The sequence below is a fragment of the Momordica charantia genome (genome assembly GCF_013281855.1).
Source record: "Momordica charantia cultivar OHB3-1 chromosome 6 unlocalized genomic scaffold, Mcharantia_2.0 BLBB01000006.1, whole genome shotgun sequence".
NCBI lineage: Eukaryota > Viridiplantae > Streptophyta > Magnoliopsida > Cucurbitales > Cucurbitaceae > Momordica > Momordica charantia.
In genome coordinates, this window is record NW_028275164.1 from 25,639,590 (window position 1) to 25,662,473 (window position 22,884).

At 35.5% G+C, this 22,884-nt stretch overlaps 4 protein-coding genes, 1 long non-coding RNA gene and 1 other non-coding gene across 7 annotated transcripts; 3 read left to right on the plus strand and 3 right to left on the minus strand.

The window, feature by feature from the left end:
- Window positions 1-8,064: 8,064 nt before the first annotated feature.
- On the minus strand, window positions 8,065-9,656 carry LOC111015341 (non-specific lipid transfer protein GPI-anchored 15). The gene is made up of 2 exons (XM_022290340.2): window positions 9,284-9,656; window positions 8,065-8,465 (listed from the first exon to the last, which is right to left on the minus strand). The coding sequence occupies exons 1-2, from the start codon at window positions 9,606-9,608 to the stop codon at window positions 8,206-8,208; spliced, it is 585 nt and encodes a 194-aa protein (XP_022146032.1). The 5' UTR covers window positions 9,609-9,656; the 3' UTR covers window positions 8,065-8,205.
- A 1,252-nt stretch (window positions 9,657-10,908) lies between these two features.
- Window positions 10,909-13,883, minus strand: LOC148211012 (uncharacterized). The gene is made up of 2 exons (XR_015791241.1): window positions 13,197-13,883; window positions 10,909-12,723 (listed from the first exon to the last, which is right to left on the minus strand). It is a non-coding gene; the product is annotated as an uncharacterized LOC148211012 (long non-coding RNA).
- LOC111015233 (non-specific lipid transfer protein GPI-anchored 16) lies at window positions 11,977-13,550 on the plus strand. The gene is made up of 4 exons (XM_022290190.2): window positions 11,977-12,307; window positions 12,408-12,434; window positions 12,653-12,718; window positions 13,220-13,550. The coding sequence occupies exons 1-4, from the start codon at window positions 11,977-11,979 to the stop codon at window positions 13,444-13,446; spliced, it is 651 nt and encodes a 216-aa protein (XP_022145882.2). The 3' UTR covers window positions 13,447-13,550.
- A 903-nt stretch (window positions 13,884-14,786) lies between the features above and the next one.
- LOC148211013 (major pollen allergen Ole e 6-like) lies at window positions 14,787-15,366 on the plus strand. Its single transcript, XM_088125864.1, has one exon. The coding sequence runs from the start codon at window positions 14,982-14,984 to the stop codon at window positions 15,225-15,227; it is 246 nt and encodes an 81-aa protein (XP_087981990.1). The 5' UTR covers window positions 14,787-14,981; the 3' UTR covers window positions 15,228-15,366.
- Window positions 15,367-16,479: 1,113 nt separating this feature from the next.
- Window positions 16,480-21,470, plus strand: LOC111015327 (KOW domain-containing protein). 2 transcript variants are annotated; one of them, XM_022290325.2, is made up of 7 exons: window positions 16,489-16,610; window positions 16,741-16,789; window positions 17,448-17,547; window positions 17,634-17,729; window positions 18,364-18,467; window positions 18,541-18,677; window positions 21,165-21,470. In XM_022290325.2, the coding sequence occupies exons 3-7, from the start codon at window positions 17,488-17,490 to the stop codon at window positions 21,245-21,247; spliced, it is 480 nt and encodes a 159-aa protein (XP_022146017.1). In that variant the 5' UTR covers window positions 16,489-16,610; window positions 16,741-16,789; window positions 17,448-17,487; the 3' UTR covers window positions 21,248-21,470. The 2 variants fall into 2 exon arrangements, with proteins under 2 accessions (XP_022146016.1, XP_022146017.1); XM_022290324.2 differs by lacking the exon at window positions 16,741-16,789 and having other exon boundaries at window positions 16,480-16,610.
- Window positions 21,471-22,425: 955 nt separating this feature from the next.
- On the minus strand, window positions 22,426-22,498 carry TRNAK-UUU (transfer RNA lysine (anticodon UUU)). Its single transcript has one exon. It is a non-coding gene; the product is annotated as a tRNA-Lys (tRNA).
- Window positions 22,499-22,884: the final 386 nt, after the last annotated feature.

The following is a 22,884-nucleotide window of genomic DNA, read 5'->3' on the forward strand; positions in this document are numbered from 1 at the left end:
TTCGTGACGAGAAGTCTCCAAAACAAGTGTGGGGTACACTTGAAAGGTTGTTCACTTAAAAGAACATGATGAGATTGCAATATTTGGAGAACGAACTTTCTGGAACAAATCAAGGTAATTTGTCAGTTTCAGAGTACTTTCTAAAAATTAAATCTTTGTGTTATGAAATTCAGAACTGGATGAGGAGGAGCCCATTAGTGATGCTCGTTCGCATCGTTATCTCATTCATGGACTGCGAAAGGAATTTATGCCATTTCTTTCTTCGATATAAGGTTGGGTAAATCAACCTTCTATCATTGAGTTGGAAAAGTTGCTTTTAAATCAAGAAGGCTTTGTGAAGTAAATGCTTGGCAACAACAAGAAAACTTCACAGGTGGAAGATGTTCTTTATGCAAAAGGCAAAGGAAAAGACAATTCTTATTCCAGACGTTCTTCAGATGACGGCAAGGACTCTAAGACTGAAGGGTAGTCTAAAGGTAATATAAAAAGATGTTTTAGGTGCGGCAAGTCAGGACACATCAAACGTGATCGTCGAGCGAAGATGTTGTGTCATCATTATGGGAGGTCAGATCATATTAGACCAAATTGTCGGGTGAATCTCAAAGAAGCGGAAGCAAATGTTGTACGGGAGAGTAACAAACCTGAACAACATACTTGGGATCAATGTTTGTCGATTGAATCTGTCGACCAACCTATTAATATGCATGCCAATACTTCTATATATTATAGTGGGGATTGAATTATTGACTCTAGTTGTTCTCATCATGCTACTGGAAATGTTCCTCTTCTCTCTGAGGTACGTACACATCATGGAAGAAGAGTCATTGCGACGACTGATAATTCTTTACATCATGTTGTTGATGAAGGACGAGTTAATGTTGAGAATGGTGCTCCAAATGTTGGTGGTGTTTCTCTTGAAGATGCTTATCGTGTTCCAGGCTTGAAGAAGAATTTGGTTTCGGTGTCTCAGATTACCGACTCTTGGAGGTATGTTCTTTTTAGTCCAGATGATGTGAAAATTGTTTATAATATTAAGCAATTTTCAACTGATACTTTGTTAACTGGAAAGAGGAAAGATTCCCTCTATGTTTTTATCTACAAGTGATGCATATGTTGAAAAGACAGGTCAGAATGATAATGCAGCACTTTGGCATGCTCGGTTGGATCATATTAGTTATCAACAGTTACAGCGAATTTTAACAAAGAAGCTTTTGGGTGGCATTCCTCTACTTAAAGAAATTCACCTTGATGTGGTTTGTCCTGGTTGCCAATTTGGAAAATCACATCATTTCCCTTTCCCAAATTCAGACAATAGAGCTATTGTTGCATTGCAGTTAGTTAATTCAGACTTGATGGAGCCAACTAGAACACCAAGTTATTCTTGTTGTTGTTATGTAATGGTTATTGTGGACGATTTTTATCGGTTCACTTGGGTGTATTTCTTGGAGGCTAAAAGTGAGACTTTCTCCAAATTTATTCAATTTAAGGAGCAGGTGGAGAAGGAATTTATGTTGCCAATAAAGTGTTTGCGCACTGATAATGGGGGAGAATATATGTCCGATGAATTTCAAGAGTATTGCAAGGAGTATGGCATTCAGCGCCAAATGACGTATCCTGACACTCCACAGTAAATGAGATTGCTGAACGTAAATTGGCACATCTCACATCTATGTGTTTGTATTGGCTGCATGCAAACAACCTTCCAAGAGAGCTTTGGGTAGCTGCTATTCAGACAGCTTGTCATGTCATAAATCGCCTACCTCCATGGTCGGGGTCAGATCAATCTCTATTTGAGGTACTATATCATCGTGAACCCAATGTGAGTTATCTTCAAGTTTTTTGGGTCAATTTATTATGTTCATGTTTCAAAGAGTAAGCATACTAAACTTAACACAAAGGCAAGATGTTGTATTTTTGTTAGATATGATACTCACAGGAAAGGATGGAGATGTATGGATCCAAATACAAGAGAAATTGTTGTTTCTCGAGATGTGGTGTTTGACGAGGTTTGATCACATCAAATGGACACGAGTACAAAGAAAAGCGGTGATGCTCTATCACCTTTCTTTAGTGATGATGCGTCAAATGAGAAGGATTTTAATGGTAGTTCTGGAGAGAATGTTCGAATAGATTAAGCTACAGAAAGTGTAGCTCGAAGTTCTTCTAGAGAAAGAACTCGACCTAGTTATTTATCTAATTATGAGGTACAGTTAAATATCTATTCGTTTGTATCTTGTTTTTTAATGGGTGATGTTTGTGAAGAAGAACCTTAATCTTACAATGAAGCCAAAGGTATTCTTGAATGGGAAGAGGCAATGTAGGATGAAATTTCGACTCTAAACAAGAACGTCATATGGGAACTTGTTCCAAGGCCAAACAAACAATGTAGAATTAGTTACTTGTAAATGTGTTTACAAGTTGAAGAAAAGGCCTGATGGTACTATTGACCGATATAAAGCTCGTCTGGTTGCTTGTGGCTTTTCACAATAATATGGTCTAGACTATGAGGAGACATTCAGTCCTGTTGCTAAAATGGTAACCATCCGAACTATTATTTCATTAGCTGCTTGCAATGATTGGAAATTATGGCAATTGGATTTGAAAAATGCTTTCCTTTATGGAGAGTTGGATTGAGATATTTTTATGGATCAACCTCGTGTTTTGTTTCTAAAGAGTTTCCAAATTATGTGTGTCTTACTCAAGAAGGCTTTGTATGGCCTTAAGTAACTCCACGTGCTTGGTATTGTACGTAAGATGGTTCAATATCTTGAGTTTTGTGGGTTCAGGTCTTCAAATGCTTATTCAAGTTTGTTTGTTAAGAAGACAACCTCGGTATGTACAATGCTTCTACTCTATGTTGATGATATGATCATAACCGGTGATGGTAATGTTGAAATTAACAGTCTTCGAGATGTTTTATCTATTCGTTTTGAAATGAAGAGTTTGGACAAAGCTAGGTGTTTCCTTAGTTTGGAGGTTGAAAGGCCAGACGAATATTTCATCTCACAGAAAAGGATATGCAGCAAGTTTATTGAATCGTTTTGGTGTGAAAGAGTCAAAGCCAATGACTACTTTTATGGAGCCATCCTTGAAATTGATTAACGAAGAAGATAAATTATTGGCAGATGCAACAAATTTTCGACAACTTGTTGGTAGTTTAATTTATTTGACTATCACAAGGTCTGACATCTCTTGCTTTATATGTGTCGTTGCTCAGTTTAAGGAGAAACCATATGAAGCTCATTTAATTGCAGCAAAGAGGATTCTTTGATATGTGAAGAGCACTTTAAGTTTTGGCTTATTGTATAAACAAGCTACATCTTTTGTGTTGAGTGGTTTTGTTGATGCTAATTGTCCCGGTAATGTCAATGACAGACGTTCCACAATCGGGTACTGTTTTTATACAAGTTCAGGGGCTATATCATGGTGCAGTAAAAAGCAAACATTTGTTGCTCTTTCAAGCTGTGAAGCAGAATATGTAGCTGCTAGTATGGCTACTCAATAGTGTATTTGGCTGAAAAGACTTATGGGAGAAATATTCTCTATTTTGGACTATCCAGTGACCATTTTTTGTGACAATGAAAGTGCAATCAAGCTTGCAAGGAATCTCGTGTTTCATGCTTGTACAAAGCATATTGAAACACATTTTCACTTTGTTCGAGAGAAAATTTTGACACAAGACATTCAACTGCAGAAGATACATTCCAAGGAGCAAGTTGCAGATATATTTACTGTTATGAATGAGAAAATATCTATTTTCCACTATTCGGATTCCCCTTATTTAAGCAATTCAATCCTGATGGTATTAATATTTCTCCTAAATTCAAGAGAATATATCATATATACGAAAAGAGACGATATCCTGATAGCCTTACGATTTCTCCTAGATTCAGGAGAATATATCCTATAAGTATCCTGATGGCCTTAGGATTTTCCTTCTATAAATAAAAGGTAAATACTCATAATGAATGTATGCTACAAATCTCTACTCTTTGCTATTGCTCACAACACCCCACACTTTATATTCAACTACTCCGATTTTCACTTAAGCATCGGAGCCCGTGTGGCAAGAGTCACACCGGTCTTTAATGCTATTATATTTTACAGGTCTCATCGATCTCTTTTATTCTAGAAGATTGATGCGAATTTGACGGAATCCCAAGAGGCCAAATTTCTGCATCAACATTTACTAAGACACTTGGCAAACACAAGTTTGAAGAACTTAGAAGTTCACTTGGCGTTATTGACTGTACATTTGCACTAAGGGAGAGTGTTAAAAATTAGTGCAAATTTATGCTAGTGCTTGAGAATTTTTAGGAGTTGATGGATTAGTGGGGAGTTACTTTCCTACCTATTAGAAGTAGTGGTGAGTGGATGTAAAATTGAGGAGAAAGTTTGGGCATAATGGTTTAGTGGCATGATGGTGTTGATTCGGGAGAAATTCAAGGGTAGTGACTTAGTGATCGGTTTTATTAGTTCACTATACGTGTAACTAGTTCTCATTTATGAATCAAATCCTTCCTTCGTAAACATTTATCTTGTTTCCTTTCTATTGTTCATCTTCGTTTTCGTTATAAAGATCATGAATTCGAATCATCTCTCTCACATATTGTATTAAAAAAATCATACAAGTTTTGACCTCTACAACTGATCTTTGCAAATAATAATAATAATAAAATAAAAAATCTTTGCAACCATATGAAATAGAATTGGGTGAAGGTAGTATGCTATTTGGTCATGGGTTAGATTTCAAAATTGTATACTTTTACCTCGATAATTTAGAAAAATACTTCATTTTAATCTCCAGCGTTAGATTTTTCCCTAGCCAACTAAAAAAATGATGTGGTATATTTAATAATAAAAATAGCTTATCTACTCCCCTCTCTATCTACCCTACTTACCTCCTCATTCCTAAGAGCTTGGTGTGTCTTTGCCAGCCCCTACTCTCTGACATGGCCTATTGCCTTACCACCGTGTCTAATGGTAGCGAGTGACAGGCGACATTGGACGAAGGCAAAGGAGGTGGGTGGAGAGGTAGAGTGTATAATATTAAATATGTATTGATCCATGTACATATTAATATATCAATGATATATCAATGAGTTCGACATCGACACGAGAATAAATTGTTATTTCCATCCTAATATACATAATATTAACTTAATCATTTATAACTTATATATAAATAAAAAATGTTTATTTGTTGATTTAAATATTTTTTATGATTTTTTATTTATTTTTATTTTTTATTAAAGTATCCATCGACATTCACATTTTTTATCGATATTTCCATGAGAACTTGACATTGGTTGGTTTGTTTATTTATTTTTTAATTTTAATTTGAACTTTTTTCTAAGAAAATCAATTTGAATCCAAGTCAAATATAAAAAGTGTCTAGTCGGATTAGTGATGCCATGTCATTCCATTTTAAAATGTCCAGTCAGCAGCTGTCTCTTCCGCTAGTGAATTTGGGAAATTGACATAGATAACCTAAAAAAGTTTGTTGTTTGCTCAACTGACCTCAATTAAAAAATTTGACTCAACTGACCCAATTTAATATTTTGAATAGAATATTGAAGGATTAAATTACTATTTTAGCCTCAATCTGGAATGCAAGTGAAGTCGCAAACGAATTAACACGAAAGGAAATTAATGGGCAGGGTTAGACCGTGGTTTTGACCGTGGTTATTGTTAGTTTGACCTTGGTTAGTAGAAGAGTAACACGAATTTTTTGCTTCACCACAGCCGTGAACTATAGGACCTCGGCCGTGGTGTTCATTTGGACCGTGGTTAAAATGAATGCTTGACCACGGCCGTGAAAACTAGTACCACGACCGTGGTGTTCATGAAAGACAACTAATGGGCTAGGTTGGACCGTGTTTAAATTGTTTGCTTGACCACGGCCATGAAAAAGAGTACCACGGCCGTTAATTTAATGACCATTATACCCCTCAGTTCAAATTCAAACTGTTCGTATCTCTCATTCCATCTTCTTTTATGTTCTTCCGTTTTCGTTTTCGTTTTCGCCCATTCGATTTACGCTCCCTCAATTTCCTCTGTTTCACTCTCTACTAGTCAATATCGTGCTCCGAATCGCTTCCCATATCCGAAACTTCGAGGTTAGAACATTTTATTTCGTATTTGCGTCCCTTTTATGGCAAGAAAATAAGTTTTTGTTTACTTATATTTGCGATTTTTTTCGTTATTCGTCCATTCATTCCTTCCATGGCAGCCTATTTAGTATTTTCGGTACTTGTAGGGCTCGAAATCGGCGTTTTTTGTTTATGATTTGCTTTTGTGGTTGAAATTTTGATTTAGGGCTTCAGGGTTTTGTTTTCGGTTGTGTTTGCGTGGGTTTGTGTGGGTTGATGTTTTCTGCTGCGTTTGTTATCGTTGTGTGGGTTTTCTACATGGAAGGTTTAAGGGTTTAGAAATTTGTGTTGAACCACGGCCGTTAACGCAACAGTGGTTTTTGAACGATGCATTGGTTTTGGGCAAATTAATGGGCGCGTTAACGGCCGTGGTTCAACGCAAATTTCATGGCCGTGGTTTTTGGCCGTGGTTAAAATGATTGCTTGACCACGGCCATGAAAAAGAGTACCACGACATTGGTTCTGTCTAAATTCACGGTCGTACCACGGCCATGGTCGTGACCTTTAAATTTGACAGAATCAACATCTAACCCACCCATGACGCCACCTTCGTACATCGTACCAGCCTCGTTCCACTTGCCACCATAGATCACAAATAGTCGACGCATCCTGCATGGAGAATAATAATAACACACAAGTAATAAGTAATCAAAGTCACCACGACCGTGTTAGTTTCAAGACACGACCATAATATAAAGCACAAACACGAGTGGAGGCACATAATCGAACATTAGAGGGCCACGACCCCGAGAACATGTCACAACGGCCATGAAACAGACGATAAGCACCACGGTCGAGAGAATTTGCAACCACGGCCATGAATCAAACAATAAAGGACCACGGCGAAGGAACATGCTACCACGACCATTAATCAGACGATAAACACCACGGCCGAGAGAATTTGCAACCACGGCCATGAATCAAACAATAAAGGACCACGGCGAAGGAACATGCTACCATGGCCATTAATCACACGATAAACACCACGGCCGAGGGAATTTGCAACCACAGCCATGAATCAAACAATTAAGAATCACGGCCGATGTAGCATGTTACCACGACCATTAATCACACAACCACGGCCGTGGTCCTACCTAAACACCCCGGTCACGAATCGACAAAATGGACCATGGTCGTGAGCCGATCAAGGTTATCTGTATGCAATCGACCTAAAACCACGGCCATTAATCATAAAACCATTGACCACGACTATTAAACGAATAAACACGGCCATGAATCATTGACTTACGTAACTTCTTTTACCCACAAAAATACTGATAAAAATTCAGAAATTCCATTTACTCCAACTAAATACATCATATTCTAGACGAATCGAAAACAATATTATGAACCAATAAAAAACTAACCTCGTTCAAGGTGTCAGAGATGAAAAATTGACTTCCTTTAATGGATTCAAGATGTGAAAAATGTTGAAAAAGGTATGGAAATTCTTCAAAACCACGTGAAAGATGTGCTTCTGGACAATACGGACTAAAACATACTTTTATTCTCTGCAATCGGTGAGAATGTGTGGGTATATAATAAATGATAGTACAAAAATTTGGTGGAGAATTATTAAGTTGGTGACTCTATAATAAATCCATGGTCATGAATCAGGTGGAACTCGCCCATGATTTTAATTACACCAACCTACGTGATTCCGTGCTAGATTTGTTGTAGTTCAATTCATTTGAGGTATATTCGTAATTACAGACTCTCTGAAATGTCAGAAAAGTTAAAATTGGGTCAGTTAAGTCAATTTTTATAATTTAGGTCGTTGGAGCAAAATAGAAACTTTTTCAAGTCAATTGAGTCAATTTCTCGAGTTAATGACAACCTTCAATCAGGGACGAAACAGAATAGTTTACGATTGCACGATTTTGAAATTCAGAGACAAATTCAAACTCGTATAATCTGTAGAGGAGTTGAATTAAGATTTCTGAAACTGTACGTTCCAATTATATTAATTATATTACCATGTGGTTATAAACTAAAATGGTTGGATAATGCATGTGCTAAATCAAACGTACACATATAAACATTGGTAGGTAATTTAGATTAACAGAGCTGTGAGAAGAACACCGCCATTGATGATGAGATAGAAAGGCGTGCTGATTAAGCTCAGACCGTTGTTAGATGGGTTTCCTTCTGTTGTGGGAACGCTACTAGAGGCTGTTGCTGAACCAAAATTACTGCCTTCCCATGTCGTCGTCGTTGGAGTTTCAACAACTTCTTTGTCGTCGAAAGATTCAGTTGGGGAACTTTCCGGCGAACTCACCGGAGATGTCGTGCGCGCCATAGATCCACTAACATCTGTGTCTCACATTGTATCAAGTTAAAAGTTAGTGTGTTGGTTCGGTATCCCTCGCTAGCGTTGGGTTTGCGAAGAGAATGCAAACAAAAGTTTCATATTCGTTAAAGAATAGCCTGATCGGTGAGAACAATTATCTTATTAAGTATTTTGGATGAAGCTAAAAATAAAAGTGGAGGGCTATGTGTCCAAAGCAGACAATATTATACCGGGAATATTTGACTTAGATTTTTTAGTTTATTGGTGATATAATAATATTTAAAATGAAGTTAGAATATGCAGCAAAGAATAACGTCATTTAAAGACAACCTTGTAAATACTAATGAGAAAAAATCTTGTCAATACTATGTTTGATAACTAAGAAATAAAATGCAAGAATAAAGACTTTTTGTAAAAATTAATTAGTTATTAAATTTTCAACGGTGGTGAAGATAAGATTGGGTCGTTAAGATCTCATTTGGTAAAGTTACCATTTCTTATTTATATTTCTTTCATTTTTAATAAAGAAAAATGAATTGCATGATCTAACTATAACCAGAATTTGATAAAACAATTTTGTTATTTATATTTTAGAACAAATTAATGAAAAACAAAAGTTTCTATACCATTTTAAGAATGTTCTAAAATGAAAAACAAGAAATATAGTTTGTTACAAAATGTTTACTTTTCTTATGAAATTTACAAATGAGAAACAAGAAACGAGATTAACAAAGTTATGATGTTAGTATTTTTCAATACTAATTTAACATCACGTAGTTACCATTAGCCAAATGCTGTGATCAATGTTGATGCAAGAGAAAAGAGAAGAAAGCGTGGTTACCGTTACAACGGCTAGGCGGCGGCGTTTGAAGATGGCAAGCAGCGGGAAGCGCAAGAGCTCGAGTGGGGTTGATGGTGACACCGCCACCGGCGGCGCCTCCGTTAAGCGCTGAGCAAAGGCACTGTGGCTGCGATTGGACCACGTTGGCAAGGCGTGAGCAGCAAGAGGAAGATGGAGTGGAAGAATTAGAAGAGCTTCCAGTAACGAAGTTCAAGCACGGAGATAAGCTTATCAACGCCGTGGTGCAACCAAGTGACTGACCCAAGCTCTGATGCCGAATATTCAACGCCACAATTACCACTACCACTGATCCAATAATACCCATTTCTAATTTCTACTTCTTTTGGGTTTCTTTACAAAAATACCATACCCCATGTCCCATTTTATATCCAAATTAATTCAACTCAATTTTATGAATAATTTTGCACAGAAGTTCATATCTTAGCTAGCTTTAAGTGGGTGGCCAAACCTTCCTTATTTGGTAGAATATATATTTCACAGCAAAACACCTCTTCAATCTGAAGCTACCTAGGGACACATGTCCAAATCTAAACAAACCAGAATTAATCCAAATCCAAAAATTAGATCAACTTAAAAGAAAACTACATTTTATATATTGGTTTCAATTGGATCAAGCCATATAATCATCTATCATATATTTGTTTCTTTATCTCTATACATAAACATGTATGTGTCATGATGTTTCAAATACAAATCGCGAATATTCAATCTTCATATTCAGTTTATTAATGGGACCAAATGAACACCTCAAAATTTCATCATTCAACATACACTACAATCTCTGGTAAGGTGAAGGCAAAAAAAGTCTCACATTGGTTAGGAAAGAACATGATTCATAGTATATAAATGAGGACAATTATCTTCATTGATACGAGGCTTTGGATGAAACCAAAAGCAAAACTGTGAAGTTTATGCCTAAATTAAAGCAGACAATAGGCATGGGAGACGGTTTTTGGTAATTCTCAATTTTGAATTGTGAAGTGGGGTTACATTATTGCTCAAAATTTTAGTTATGATACTTGCTGATTTAATTTCTTCAGCAAAATGCTAATATTAAGCACTATTCTAGATGAGCTTACATCACTTTGAGGAACCTTATTGTTCAATTTTTCATGGTGGTTCACTCACCCATAGAATGTCACTTGATTTGTGCCCAAAAATTTTGACAAATTTGCATATATTTTGATATCCATACATTTATACATACATGCAAATTTCTCTGAACAAATTAATTACCTCTAACTTTGAAAACTGTCCTTAAAAGAAGAAAATTACAATTAAATTTATCATACTGATCATCTATTACCTTAAATGGTATGAAACTATAAGATTTTGAAACTTTATAAGTTACATATATATATGTGAGACTCAATCGAACTCAATTATTTGTGATGCTCCTACTGATCAAACTAATGGTGTTAAAGCCTTTTCGGGTGGTTTCATTTGGCAGTCTTTCTTTATCCTCCTTAATATTGTCAATTATTATATTAGTTTCTGAAAAAGCATACATCAACTAAATCTTCTGGAAATAGATAGCAGAGATAATCAATGAATCCAGAGGGCATGTTTAACTTTTCCCTTCTTGCTTTTAGAAAGACGTGGAGTGCATTAATGCAACTATTCAATTTAGAAAATTAAATTTACTTGAGCTTTTTGGTAAGCAGTGTTCTATTATCTGAAACTCTTGACATGTTGCAGAGCCACTTATCAGAATCCCTTCAGGGCCAATTTTGCTGCTGTTTTGCATGAAACATTTACATTATTCCATAGGAGAGAAATTTGGGGGTTTTACAGGTTAAACCTGAATGAAGAAGAAGAATTAATACATGCGCAAGTTGGTCGTAGTGGGTGACCAAATTTTCTCTACAGGTGTGACCCAATGACTTGTGTAGTAAACCACATTTCAGCATGGCAAAACACCTTCATTTTGATTGTGGGTTTGTGATCTAGACAAAGAAAAGTCGGCAAACAAGGCAGTCCATGGAGGTACGAGAGCAACCGTTGAGCCTGCAGTTGGGTAGAGTTTCAGTTCTTTTAATATGAAAACCAACCATTAGGGGCGGATCCACGTGGGGACCACGGGCACGTGCCCCTGGACTTTAATTAAATAGAATATAGTATATTATGTGACAACGAGAATATTGTTTGGCCCAGTAGTTTTCCATTCCACGGTCCTTTGTGCCCCTAACTCCGCATCTGAATCACGGCAAACGAGCTTCCCTTTGTTTTAATGACAATTGATGAGGAAAGTCACTGACAATGACAACAACAAATTGGCTCGTCTGCCTCTGCAATGAGAGCTTCCATCTGTTTGTAAACTTGATCCTAACACAAACCCTCCTGAGTATTAGAAGCTGTTTGTCTGTTTCTTGTTTTGGAAGAAAAAATCCATTAATACAACTCTTGGTATAACCAACATGCCAAACACCACCCAATGAGAACTCCAAGTCCAAACACATTAAAGGGGAAGAGATAGATGGAAACCAAAATTTCTCTTGCAATGGTAAATTATATGTTGGTTTATCAAGTTGGTTGAACTCCAAAACCCAGTTTCAAATCTACCAGACTTTTCCTCAAAATTCTCAAACTTATATAAACTACAACAACCTCCCAATGAAAGATGGCAGTGAGTGAATTCTGTTTCATTGTGCACCCCATTTCTTACTGATATGATGGAGACTTTCAAGGCTTTAGCATTCATCTCAGTTGCAGCAACTATTTTAGGCAGTTCTTCAGTTAAAGGACAGATTCGTTCTCCATGCACTGCCTCAATGATCAACAATTTCACCCCATGTTTCAACGTCATCACTGGAAGTAGCAACAATGGTTCTTCACAAAAAGAAAGTTGCTGCACCACTCTGAGATCTCTCTCAGGTATAAGCATGGACTGCGCCTGTCTTTTACTCACTGCCAATGTCCCTGTTCCTCTGCCCATCAATGCAGCCCTCGCACTCATCCTTCCAACTTCTTGTAACATCACCAACTTGCCTGCTCAATGCAAAGGTAAAATATCTCATCTCATTCTTTTCGTATTTGTGATCATTTTGTTGACAATCTCTTAGATTCTATGAGTTGTAGCGTTGATTTTGATCATATCTTGCAGCTTCTGGTTCTCCTCTGCCATCCCCAGGTATGATTGCTCTTCTCTAGTTCTCTTCAAAATTCTTTTTTTAGTATAACGTGTGGGGTAGAGCATCAAACTCCCAACCTCTTGTCTGGAGATATATATCAATTGCTACTGAGCGATGCTCACTTTTATACTTGACATTTGATAGGATCGAACTCAAAATTCTTAAACACCGCTAAGAGTAATTAAAATTTTACCCTTTTGTACTTGACACTTGACAGGACCTATTTCTCTTGGACCAACTGCTCTGCCTCCTACAGCCGCTGCTTCTCCTTTAAGCCCACAAGGTAACCTGTAATTTTGCTTGAAAACTCCATGAAACAGTCTCTAGTACTTTTGCATGATAACCATGTCATCAAAATCAACCTTAATTATGACGGAAAAAATATATAAGTTCGAACTATTTGGTTTTCTCCTCCAACGAGCTTTAAGCAAGTAATAAGGAATAAGATATAGGGATAGAAAAACTTAACACACAAGGATATTATATTGGTTCAGACTATAGTCTTATACAAAAAAAGCAAGTTCTACTCTTGTTGGAAATATTACAATACGAAGATATCAACTTCTAAGTACCATAACAATGGCTATCAAGATTCCTTTTCACACACTATTCACAGTCACTATAAAAAATATTCTACTCAAGAATTTGTTGAAAAACCTAGAACATGGGTGATCTATTCCCAACAAATTAACTTCTTAAAAAGCTGATAATTAACCCAACAAGGCATTGATACTTGTCTTGAAATTTCAACTTGCACATACAAAATTGTCCTTCGTTTGGGCAGTTTCCAAAGCAGTAGTGGTGGCTCCGGCGGCGGAAAGTAGTCAGCCTCAGGCGCAGCCGCCGCAACTGACACCGGCATATCCTCCTGTGGAATCGTCGCAAGCTCCAACCGCAACCCATCACCGGATCCGACCCGTTTTAGCTCCATCCGCATCTGCTCCATCTTGTTTCCGCCCACCATTTCTCTTCCTCGTATCCATAGCCCTAATGGTTTTCAGTTCCAATTGAGAACCTTTCTGCTTCCGTTCCTCTTTTAATTGTGCGTGCTTAATATATCCCCATTTGTTTCCCTCGAGTCACTCTGTAAATTCACGAATTACACGTTCATTCTAGCTTTGATGTCACTCCTCAAATTTACTCATCTATTTTGAATTAGAAGCTCGAGATGCGATGCAACGATAGCAGTATAATCATCAAAATGTGAGCAAATTTGAAGATTTTAAAATATAGAAATGATTTCAAATTCCTGGGTTTAGAAGCGACGAATCTAACATGGTTGAAATTAAAATTTATTATTTGGAGATAAATAAAAATAAATAATAACATTTTAATGTTATACCATTTGCCTAATATTGTATAAATAATAATAATAATATAATGTTTTAATATGAAATAGTATTTAACCAAATTAACTTAATAAAGTAAAACTTGCCGATGAAATTTGAACAAACAAAAGACAAAAAATAACTTGTAAATGTTTCTTGAAAATATATATTTTTTAAAAATTTAAAATTAATTATTTTAAATCTAAACCAAAATAAGACCTATAACTAAACAAACCTTTTTTTTTTTTGACAAGATAACTAAACAAACTTAAATCATAATCTAAATTTTTTTTTCATTTTTTTCCATTTGGTCTCTTTTTTATTGTGGTGCCCTTTGCTTCCTTATTTATTATAATTAGTATTATTTTTGCAAAACAATCCTTCAACTAAAAATGAGAAAAAAAAAGCCATATATAGTTAAAAAAAAAAACTATGAAGAAATTTTAATGTACCAAACTACCCATCTATTTTCAAATCCATTTGAAACTAAATTTTTTTTTACTCAAATTAGTGTTATAAAAATTGAAATAAAAAGAAAAAAGGATGGAAGACATACCAATCAAAATAGAAAATCAACCATATTTTAATTAAATGATGACAAAAAAGATGTTAGTAAAAGAAGGGAGGTAAAAATCGAAAACCAACCTAATATGCAATTTACCAAAAAAAACAAAGGTGGAGGGTGGTGTGAGTAAATTTATTTAAAAAACGAGATCTATTTTTTCTTTGGATAAATTTAGAATATGTTACATTTTAATTCCAAATTATTCCAAATCCAACCTATTTGGAAATGAAAATTTTCTTTTAACATGATTTTAAACTCCTTCATATTTTATTTATTAACCAAACAGTAGAAAAGATTTTAAAATCACCGTGATTCGCAACAAAACTATGACATGTAATGTTTAAATAGACGACGAACAAGGTAAAAATATTTACAGCAAACAAATAAACAAAACAGAAAAATCGAGAAAAAAAAAGGGTAAATTTGAACAGTTCAACAGGCAAGGGCGGCCAATGGTAGCGTTGCAGTTGAAAGGGTCCCCCAGGTTTTGAGGAGCGGTGGCGTCCAAAATTAGCATCCAAATCCCTATAAAACCCTCCTCCATCCATCTCCTTCACCAAGGCAATCCACACACACACAGAGAGAAACACCGCGACACAAAACAGGAAGGAAGCAAGGCAAGCAGTGCGACGCAAACAACGAATTAAGAGAAAATGGCCAACAAATTAGTCGCAGTGTTTCTTGTGTGCGTGGTGGTGATGGCAGCGATGCAGACGCCGACGGCAGCGGCGGAGAACAAGTACGATGCCCGCTACAGGGAATGCTTCATCGCGTGCGAGGACAAATGCAAGAAGAATGGGCAGGGCGTCAGCTTCTGCGAGGTCAAATGCGACGAAGATTGTACCCAAAAAGAGGCCGCTGATAAGCTGCACATCAGGCTGGATGAGGTGTTGGATTAATTGTGATCGAACACCAAACGAAAAGGAGAAAATGCAGTGCCTGGAATTTATTTTATTTATCATCCAATCCATCTTCATTGTATTTCATCCTTTTCATACAATAAACTCAATATAATTAACTTCTATTCCTTATTACTTATATTCACTCGTCTTGTGTGTGTATCCAATCACATATATCACTACACTACAAATGTTTTCTCTTTTTCCTTTCTCTTAATTTTTTTTATTAAATTTTAGATTGATTCCATAGAATAATGATGAACATTACATTAAAAAAAAATTATAATGGTAACTGGCGAACAATCTAAACATATTCTCATCGTCACATTCTTTTACCCAAAGAAAAAAGGAGAGAAGAAAATGGATGAAAAAGGAAAAAAATAGCAAATCCTTTGGGCTTCTTGTCCTTGGGCTGCACCATTCCCTCGGACGAGAAAAATAAGAAAATTTAAACATATTCTAATAATAATTAAGAATATTTTGATGGAATAAATGAAAAAATATTGAAAAATTAGAAACACACAAATTAAATTAATTTTTTTTAATAGGTTAAATTACAAAAAAAAAAAAAAACCTATGAACCTATCTATTTTTTTTTACTATAATCATATTTTTTGTAGTGTGGACTAATTGTTCTAATTTTTTTTTGATAGCGACTAATTGTTCTAATTAATTGGGTTAGTTTTTCACGTTATTTTAGATTCTGTCACATTAATATTTTATTTATTATTCTGCAACATTCAATAATATTTTTTTGTAATTTAGTCAAAATTATAACATAAGTTAATAATTAATGTGATTCATATTTTATATCTAGATATCATGAAAAACTTCATTTATATATATATGAATCATAATTAATTTGAGATATTTCATACCTTTTTCATCTTGCTTCAATAAGTGTAAATATTCTTTATTTTTTAATTACAATTATGGTTAAACATCATTGCTTTAATTATTATGAAAATATAATAAACGAGTGTAAATATTGTTTTTAATTGACTATTAATTTATAAGAAAAAAATAAATTTAAAATAACACTGTAAATATAATCAGAGTATATCCATTAAGGATAATTTAAAGACAAAAAATCATCATTTATGTAGATCTGAAGGTGTAAATTATGATGAAGTTTTGTGAAATATTGATTATAAAATAAACATATGGGGATATTTTCTATGAGGCCCAAGCCCAACTCCGCATAGAGCCCCACAGGCTTTTCGACCGTAACCTGCCTATAATTAGACCCGACCCGAAATCCCGCGGACGATGGTTGTGCGATTGATTAAGCAAAGGTTTCAACTGGAAGCTTCAACCGGAAGAACAGAGGCTCGGCTGTAGGACTCAGGAGGACGAAAGAGACGAGCACAGCACTGTAGCTCAGTGAGTAATAGTACTCGTATTACTTACAGCTATTGTTATTGTTTGCATTCTACTTCGTCATCACTTGTGGGACTTGGGTTTTCGTGTGTGCTTCTCGACGGTTCGTGATTTGTGATTCTTTTACAAGCAGAGAGGAAAACGGTCCGGAAATTTAGATAAATCAAGGACCCCATTAATAGGTTGAAATTTATCTCTGTTCTACGTTTCAGATGATGCCTTTTTGTTTCCTTATGTGACCCTTGTAAAGTCCATATCACATGTTCCTTTAAATGTTTCTGAAGGTTTTGTTTTGTTTATGTTATTGGAAAACCAACATTTCCCGTGCATTTCATAATTAACATCCTGGTTTAGTTCCTAATGCAAAATTATGCTTCGATGACGTGACTCGGAAGAACCTCTGAATGCTTGCGGAACGTCGAATTCGTGGATATGTGCTGACATTTAAATTGATATTCTATTTTTTTATTGCTTTCTATTTTTATAGTTAGCATGTATTGCGGGTGTATTCCGATGAACAAATATTAGGGTAAGATTTCAATATTCCACAATCCTTGATCGAAAATACTTCATCACCAATTTTTTTGCTTTAAATTTATGCACGGATGGAGAATAAATTATCTTTTCTGCTTTGCTGGTGATTTGACCAATGAACCGAGCCAGGATGAATTGCTGGAGGTTACCAAGCTCACGTACTTTTCTTGCCACTGATTGTATGCTATAAATCCCTGGGATCTGCTTGGGTTTTTCTACTTAGTATTTCATCCATGTTCTAAGTGGTAATGAAGGTGTAGAATGACCTGAATGATGAACTGCTGATTGTTGAGGTAACTTGTGCAGATATTGGCAGCAATAGCTCTGGTATTAGCATTTCTGTTAAATGGGTTGGAAGGCTGCTGAAAAGCTGATTAGGCATTGGAAAATTCTTAGAGGAGATAATGTAAAGGAAACTTTTAAGATAAATGCTTTATTTTCTCTTGTTGCAAGTTTCCTTACGATAATCATGATTGTCTGTAATTGACATAGGTGATGATTATCAGAGGCAAGGATAAAGGAGAAACTGGTTTAATCAAGCGTGTCATTCGCTCTCAAAATCGTGTCATTGTCGAGGGTAAAAACCTGGTAAGCAAATGGTTGCCAATTAGAGTTGAGCTTCCTCCTGTTCAATTATGGTGCTTGGGCACTTTCAGGCACACATGTGATAATGCAAGCAACTGAACCAGTGCAAGTGATTGGTTTGTAACCTTTTTTTTTTCCCTTTGTATGAGTGCTTTACACCAAATGAATATATCTAAAGTCATTTTTAGAGTTCCATCTTGAAAGTTTGGGTAGGGGGCTCAAATACTGTGTTCTAGTAATGACATTATGTAACTGACTTTATCCTTACCAATTTAACAGGAGCAAGACCAATTTTAAACTTATGCTTGATGTTCTTTGAATCTGTGAAGTATTTTCAACAACCATTTTCCATTCAATCAGTGTCAACAATCTATTAATGTTCAAGGATAGTAGGATGTCAATTAGTGAAAAACGTCTAGTTATTCTGTTTATTTCATCAACTTGTGTAATATACAGATGCTGCTGTCTGGATGAATGCTATTTTATGGTTCCATTAGTTTGCTTATGAGTCTTGTTTTTTTGCTACGATTCCTCCTACAACTACTTATGAATCTTGTCGTTTCATGGTTCCAGCAGTTGCACATGATATGAGTGTGTCAGTTCAATTCTCTGTCATTCACTTTTCTGCTTCATGCAGGTGAAGAAACACATTAAGCAAGGACAGGGCCATGAAGGTGGAATCTTTACAGTTGAAGCCCCCCTACACGTATCAAATGTTCAAGTTGTTGATCCAGCAACAGGGTCTGGATACTATCCTTGGCTGTTAATTGTTTTGCCTTTAACTGGAGCAGTGACAAATATTATTCCTTTGCAGGAAGCCTTGTAAGGTTGGTATCAGATATCTTGAAGATGGTTCTAAAGTACGGGTATCAAGAGGAATTGGAGCCTCGGGATCCATAATTCCTCGTCCAGAGATCTTAAAGATAAGGACTACTCCCAGACCTACAGTTGGTACTGACCTAAATCTTATAGACCTCATTATTTATTTTTATTTACTTTGTTCTTCTTTAATTTTTTTCTCTTGTTATTTGCTACGTTTTCTGCTCTAAGGTGCTTCTATGGCATACATTTGTAGTTGGACCTTTCCTTTGTTCCCTTTTTCACGTTATTATTTGTTCTTTCCAAGAGCTATAGTCTGAGATGAGCCTTATCGTGTTAATTGGTCATATCTTTAAGATCTCTGTATTATGCTTTAGGCTGCTGATTGAGTCGTTGAAGTTATATGTAACATCTTAGCTTAGTCTCTGTATTACTTAGTCAACTAAGTTATTCTCTTGTCCTATCTGTTTCTCAGTATAATAGGTACCATAATAGAGTGCTATACAGATGAGCCTGTTGTAAATGGGTTGAAATTAGTCCGATGGTAAAAAGTTCCTTGCCTTCTTTATTAAGAAAACTTTTTTTTTTTGGGTATTAGAGCTCTAAACGAAAGCTTATATGGTCTCTTCTTGATCTACATCGATCAATGTTCTTACACTCACCAATCTTTTCCTCCAAGCGAAGCAACATAAATACCTCAGCTACTTTCAGCTTTCCACCAAACCAATCTCTTTCTTATTTTTGTCATTCTATGATGAAAACTATCTGCTGTGACAAAACCAACTATTGAATGCTATCATGCTATTGAGGAATCAAACCTTGTGTCCTCTTCAATACTGCAATGAAAACAGACTTCAAATCAATCCAAAGTATGGAATGCTTGTTCTGTCTGGCATGCAATAGCCACAATGGACAACGACACCTTGAAGGCCACAACCATGAACCTTAGGAGGAAGCTTCGGAATGTGAAACTTGCAGGATCAGAAAATTAGCTAATAATTTGGTTAGAATCAGTGAACCAACAACAGGTGAACTTCTAATAGGGAGGATTTGTGGTTGAATATAATGCTTCTATTACTTTTCATATCATCAATGAAAAATTTGTTTCTTGTTAACAAAAAAGGAAAAAAAAGAGAAAGAATATGATGCTTTTATAGTTGATTTAGATACAAGAAGAGAATCCTTCATTTAAAAACATCGTAGTATATCGCTAATATTAGAACTAAGTTAACTAAAAAGAAAAAAAAATTCAGTGTGCACAACCGTTGTGTTCAAGTCAACATGGGTCAATCATAGACCAGGCTATACACCACAAGACCCATCTTTCTACCAAATCAGCTTAGACCTCATGTCAAGCAAGATCAACGGCCGCTCTTGAACCCATCCTTCATCATCCTATTTCTTGTGCTCCAATTCTTCTTTGTGATAATTTTAGTGTGATGTATTTTAGTTTCAAATCCTGTGTTACATGCTCATACATAATGTGTGAAAGCCAATTATCACTTTGTTCTTCACCATGGGTTGATCTTCTTGTCATTGGGACCAATGAGAAAAATGAAGGGCTTGAATGGGTTCGACCATGGTGGTCACTAACTAACCTAAGATTTAATATCCTACAAGTTTCTTTGGTAACCAAATGTAGTAGGGTCAAATAGTCGTTCTGTGATAAGATGCGTGCAAGTTGACATGGACACTCTAAAAAAAATAAAAAAAATCATTTTGTTCATGATCACGTGGTTAATAGATCTCTTATTATTCATGTTCATCATACTCCTTCAAATAGATATTAATGGAGGCTCGTCCCATAAGTTGTTTCTAAACCTTTGAACCATTATAAAATATTACATTTTGTTCATGATCACGTGGTTAATAGATCTCTTATTGTTCATGTTCGTCATACTCCAAATAGATATTGATGGAAGCTCTTCCACAAGTTGTTTCTAAAGCTTTGTAACAAGCTCATAGTTGCTCACTGAGATATTGTGAGCTTGAGGGGATGTTAGAACTTATAATAGTCAAATGAAGAACTAAGCTGCTGATTTTATCTTTTATTCTTTAGGCTGCTGATTTTTTCATTTAAATTGTAATACTTAGCTAGGTTATTTTTGTCCTCTCTCTTTCTCAGTGTTGCAGGTACTGTAAATAGAATGTTATACGGCTTCTATAAATGGGTTGATAATAATTCAATTCTTGTCTTTGTTACAAAAGTTTTCTTCCGTGCACCCATAATAACTCAAGTAACTAATTCTGTGAAGGATGTCAATACTGTTGTTTTCGATATTCTTGAAAAACAAATTAGAATACCTGAATGACCAACATTGCATCTTTGATGAAACATAGACTTCATGCATAATTCTGATGTATCTCGATCCACACCAATTTAGTCAATTTGATAAGGAAAAATCGATAGACTCGGGGTCTGGTTTGCATTAGCTTTTCAGACCACCCCAACAGATGTACTGTGCTCGAGGTGCGAAGATTGATGCTTAAACATGAACTTTGTGCTTAGGCACTCTGGCGTGCATGTGAAATTCAATATAGTTCTCTAACTTTTGCCTTGAAGTTATTCCTCTAACTACGTCTGCACCTTTTGACTTGGTCATATCTGTTGATTCGCAGCTGGTCCCAAGGATACTCCAATGGATGTGGTGCTGGAGAAAACTTATGATGCTAAAACAGGGAAGGGCATGCCTGACCTTTAAAAGTTGCTTCTATCCAATTCCGAAGACATGGTTCTACTAGGTTAGAAAATAATACAGAATATGAGGATCCATCTGTGTTGTAATTGGCGGCAACTTGTTTTCCATTTCCTTGTTTGTTATTTGTTTACCATTTTTGAGATTATTGTTCATTCATGCTTTTGAAAGGACGAGGACGACTGCGAATCACATGAAGCTTTATGACACAACATGATTTTCTACTCAACCCCACGTGAAACTGAAAAGTAGTATATCTAAGCCTCAAAACTTTTTGGTTTATAGTTTTGTCGATATACTTCCATATGCTTAGGGAGTTCATTTTGTCATTGGCAAAATCACTTCTTTTTCCATTAATCATTTTGGTAATATAAGCAATTTATTTTAGAAAAGCTTACTTTAAATTGATTTTGAAGGTATTATTTGGATGGTGATTTTAGAAAATCAATTATACTTGAATTTTTTTTTTTTTAATAAAGTTACTAATTTTACTCTTACTCTCCAACATACTCTAAGTTGTTGCATAGAAGTAGAAGAATTATCCTCTGTCATTGAGAAATCCTTGGTGGGTTGTCTTTGCGGAGAAAGTTGTATTAACGTCAAGGTATTATTATCATATCATTGGCTATTGGGGTGTGATTTTAGCTATAATTTTGTCATTCTCATAATCATTTTCTTTTCCATGGATCATATTTGGTAAATTAAAAAATTAATTATAGCAGACTTTAAAATCACTTTAAATTAATTTTTAAGTGTACTTGAATGTTGATTTTTGAAAATCAATTATATTAAAAAAAAATTTCAAAATCACTAATTCTACCGTCTCTTCTAAACACGCATTTTGTCTATTCCATAATACATTCAATTAGGCATCTGGATTCTTAGGAAACAACTTAATGAACTAAGAAGAGAGTGGTATAATTAATTCCATTAATGAAAAACCCACATCTAACCAATTTATAAAGTAATTGGCAAAACGAATGATAGAAAATAATTGACAAAGTTTAATGCATCAGGACCAAATCAGCATAGCATCTAACAAATAGTAGGCTAATCGTTCTTATTGGTTTAAAATTCTCAAGTTACCATTAATTATCGCATGCGTGTCCTATTCTGTGAATTTTTATATATATTTAATGGAACATAAACTACATTCAAAAAAACAAACTCTAAAAAATAAAATCCGCCGTCTGTGGGAATCGAACCCACGACCACATGGTTAAAAGCCATGCGCTCTACCAGCTGAGCTAAGACGGCTTGGTGTTTAAAAATCATAATACATAATATTTAAATTAAAACTTTAAAAGACACTTTTGGCACAAACAGTGGACTTGTAAAATCGAGGTAGAATGAAAGGACAAATGGTTAACATAACATTACATAACCAGGAACAACATTGTTTTACTTAGCTACTTTCTTCACCCACTTTTACTTGGGACCAAACAACAGAAAGATCCAATGACAGAGGAGCAACCATTGATTTATCCACTGGTATTTACTTATTTATCAGCATTGTCATTATGATAACTGCAGTAGCAGCGATCAAACATGGCTGATTGCTGATTTGACACTTCACTGCAAATGATTAACCGCAGAGCTGAAACCATACTTTACAACTCCAAAGTACCATTCCCGTCTTTATA

What these genes read in the sequence shown, in the direction of transcription:
- LOC111015341 (XM_022290340.2), bottom strand. Translation starts at nt 9,608, where the DNA reads ATGGGTATTATTGGATCAGTGGTAGTGGTAATTGTGGCGTTGAATATT. An exon ending in GCCGCCTAGCCGTTGTAACG is followed by an intron (nt 8,466 to 9,283) that starts GTAACCACGCTT and finishes TGTGAGACACAG; the next exon opens with ATGTTAGTGGATCTATGGCG.
- LOC111015233 (XM_022290190.2), top strand. Translation starts at nt 11,977, where the DNA reads ATGGAGACTTTCAAGGCTTTAGCATTCATCTCAGTTGCAGCAACTATT. An exon ending in CTTGCCTGCTCAATGCAAAG is followed by an intron (nt 12,308 to 12,407) that starts GTAAAATATCTC and finishes CATATCTTGCAG; the next exon opens with CTTCTGGTTCTCCTCTGCCA. An exon ending in TTCTCCTCTGCCATCCCCAG is followed by an intron (nt 12,435 to 12,652) that starts GTATGATTGCTC and finishes GACACTTGACAG; the next exon opens with GACCTATTTCTCTTGGACCA.
- LOC111015327 (XM_022290324.2), top strand. Translation starts at nt 17,488, where the DNA reads ATGGGTTGGAAGGCTGCTGAAAAGCTGATTAGGCATTGGAAAATTCTT. An exon ending in AAATTCTTAGAGGAGATAAT is followed by an intron (nt 17,548 to 17,633) that starts GTAAAGGAAACT and finishes TAATTGACATAG; the next exon opens with GTGATGATTATCAGAGGCAA. An exon ending in TACTCCCAGACCTACAGTTG is followed by an intron (nt 18,678 to 21,164) that starts GTACTGACCTAA and finishes GTTGATTCGCAG; the next exon opens with CTGGTCCCAAGGATACTCCA.
- LOC148211013 (XM_088125864.1), top strand. Translation starts at nt 14,982, where the DNA reads ATGGCCAACAAATTAGTCGCAGTGTTTCTTGTGTGCGTGGTGGTGATG.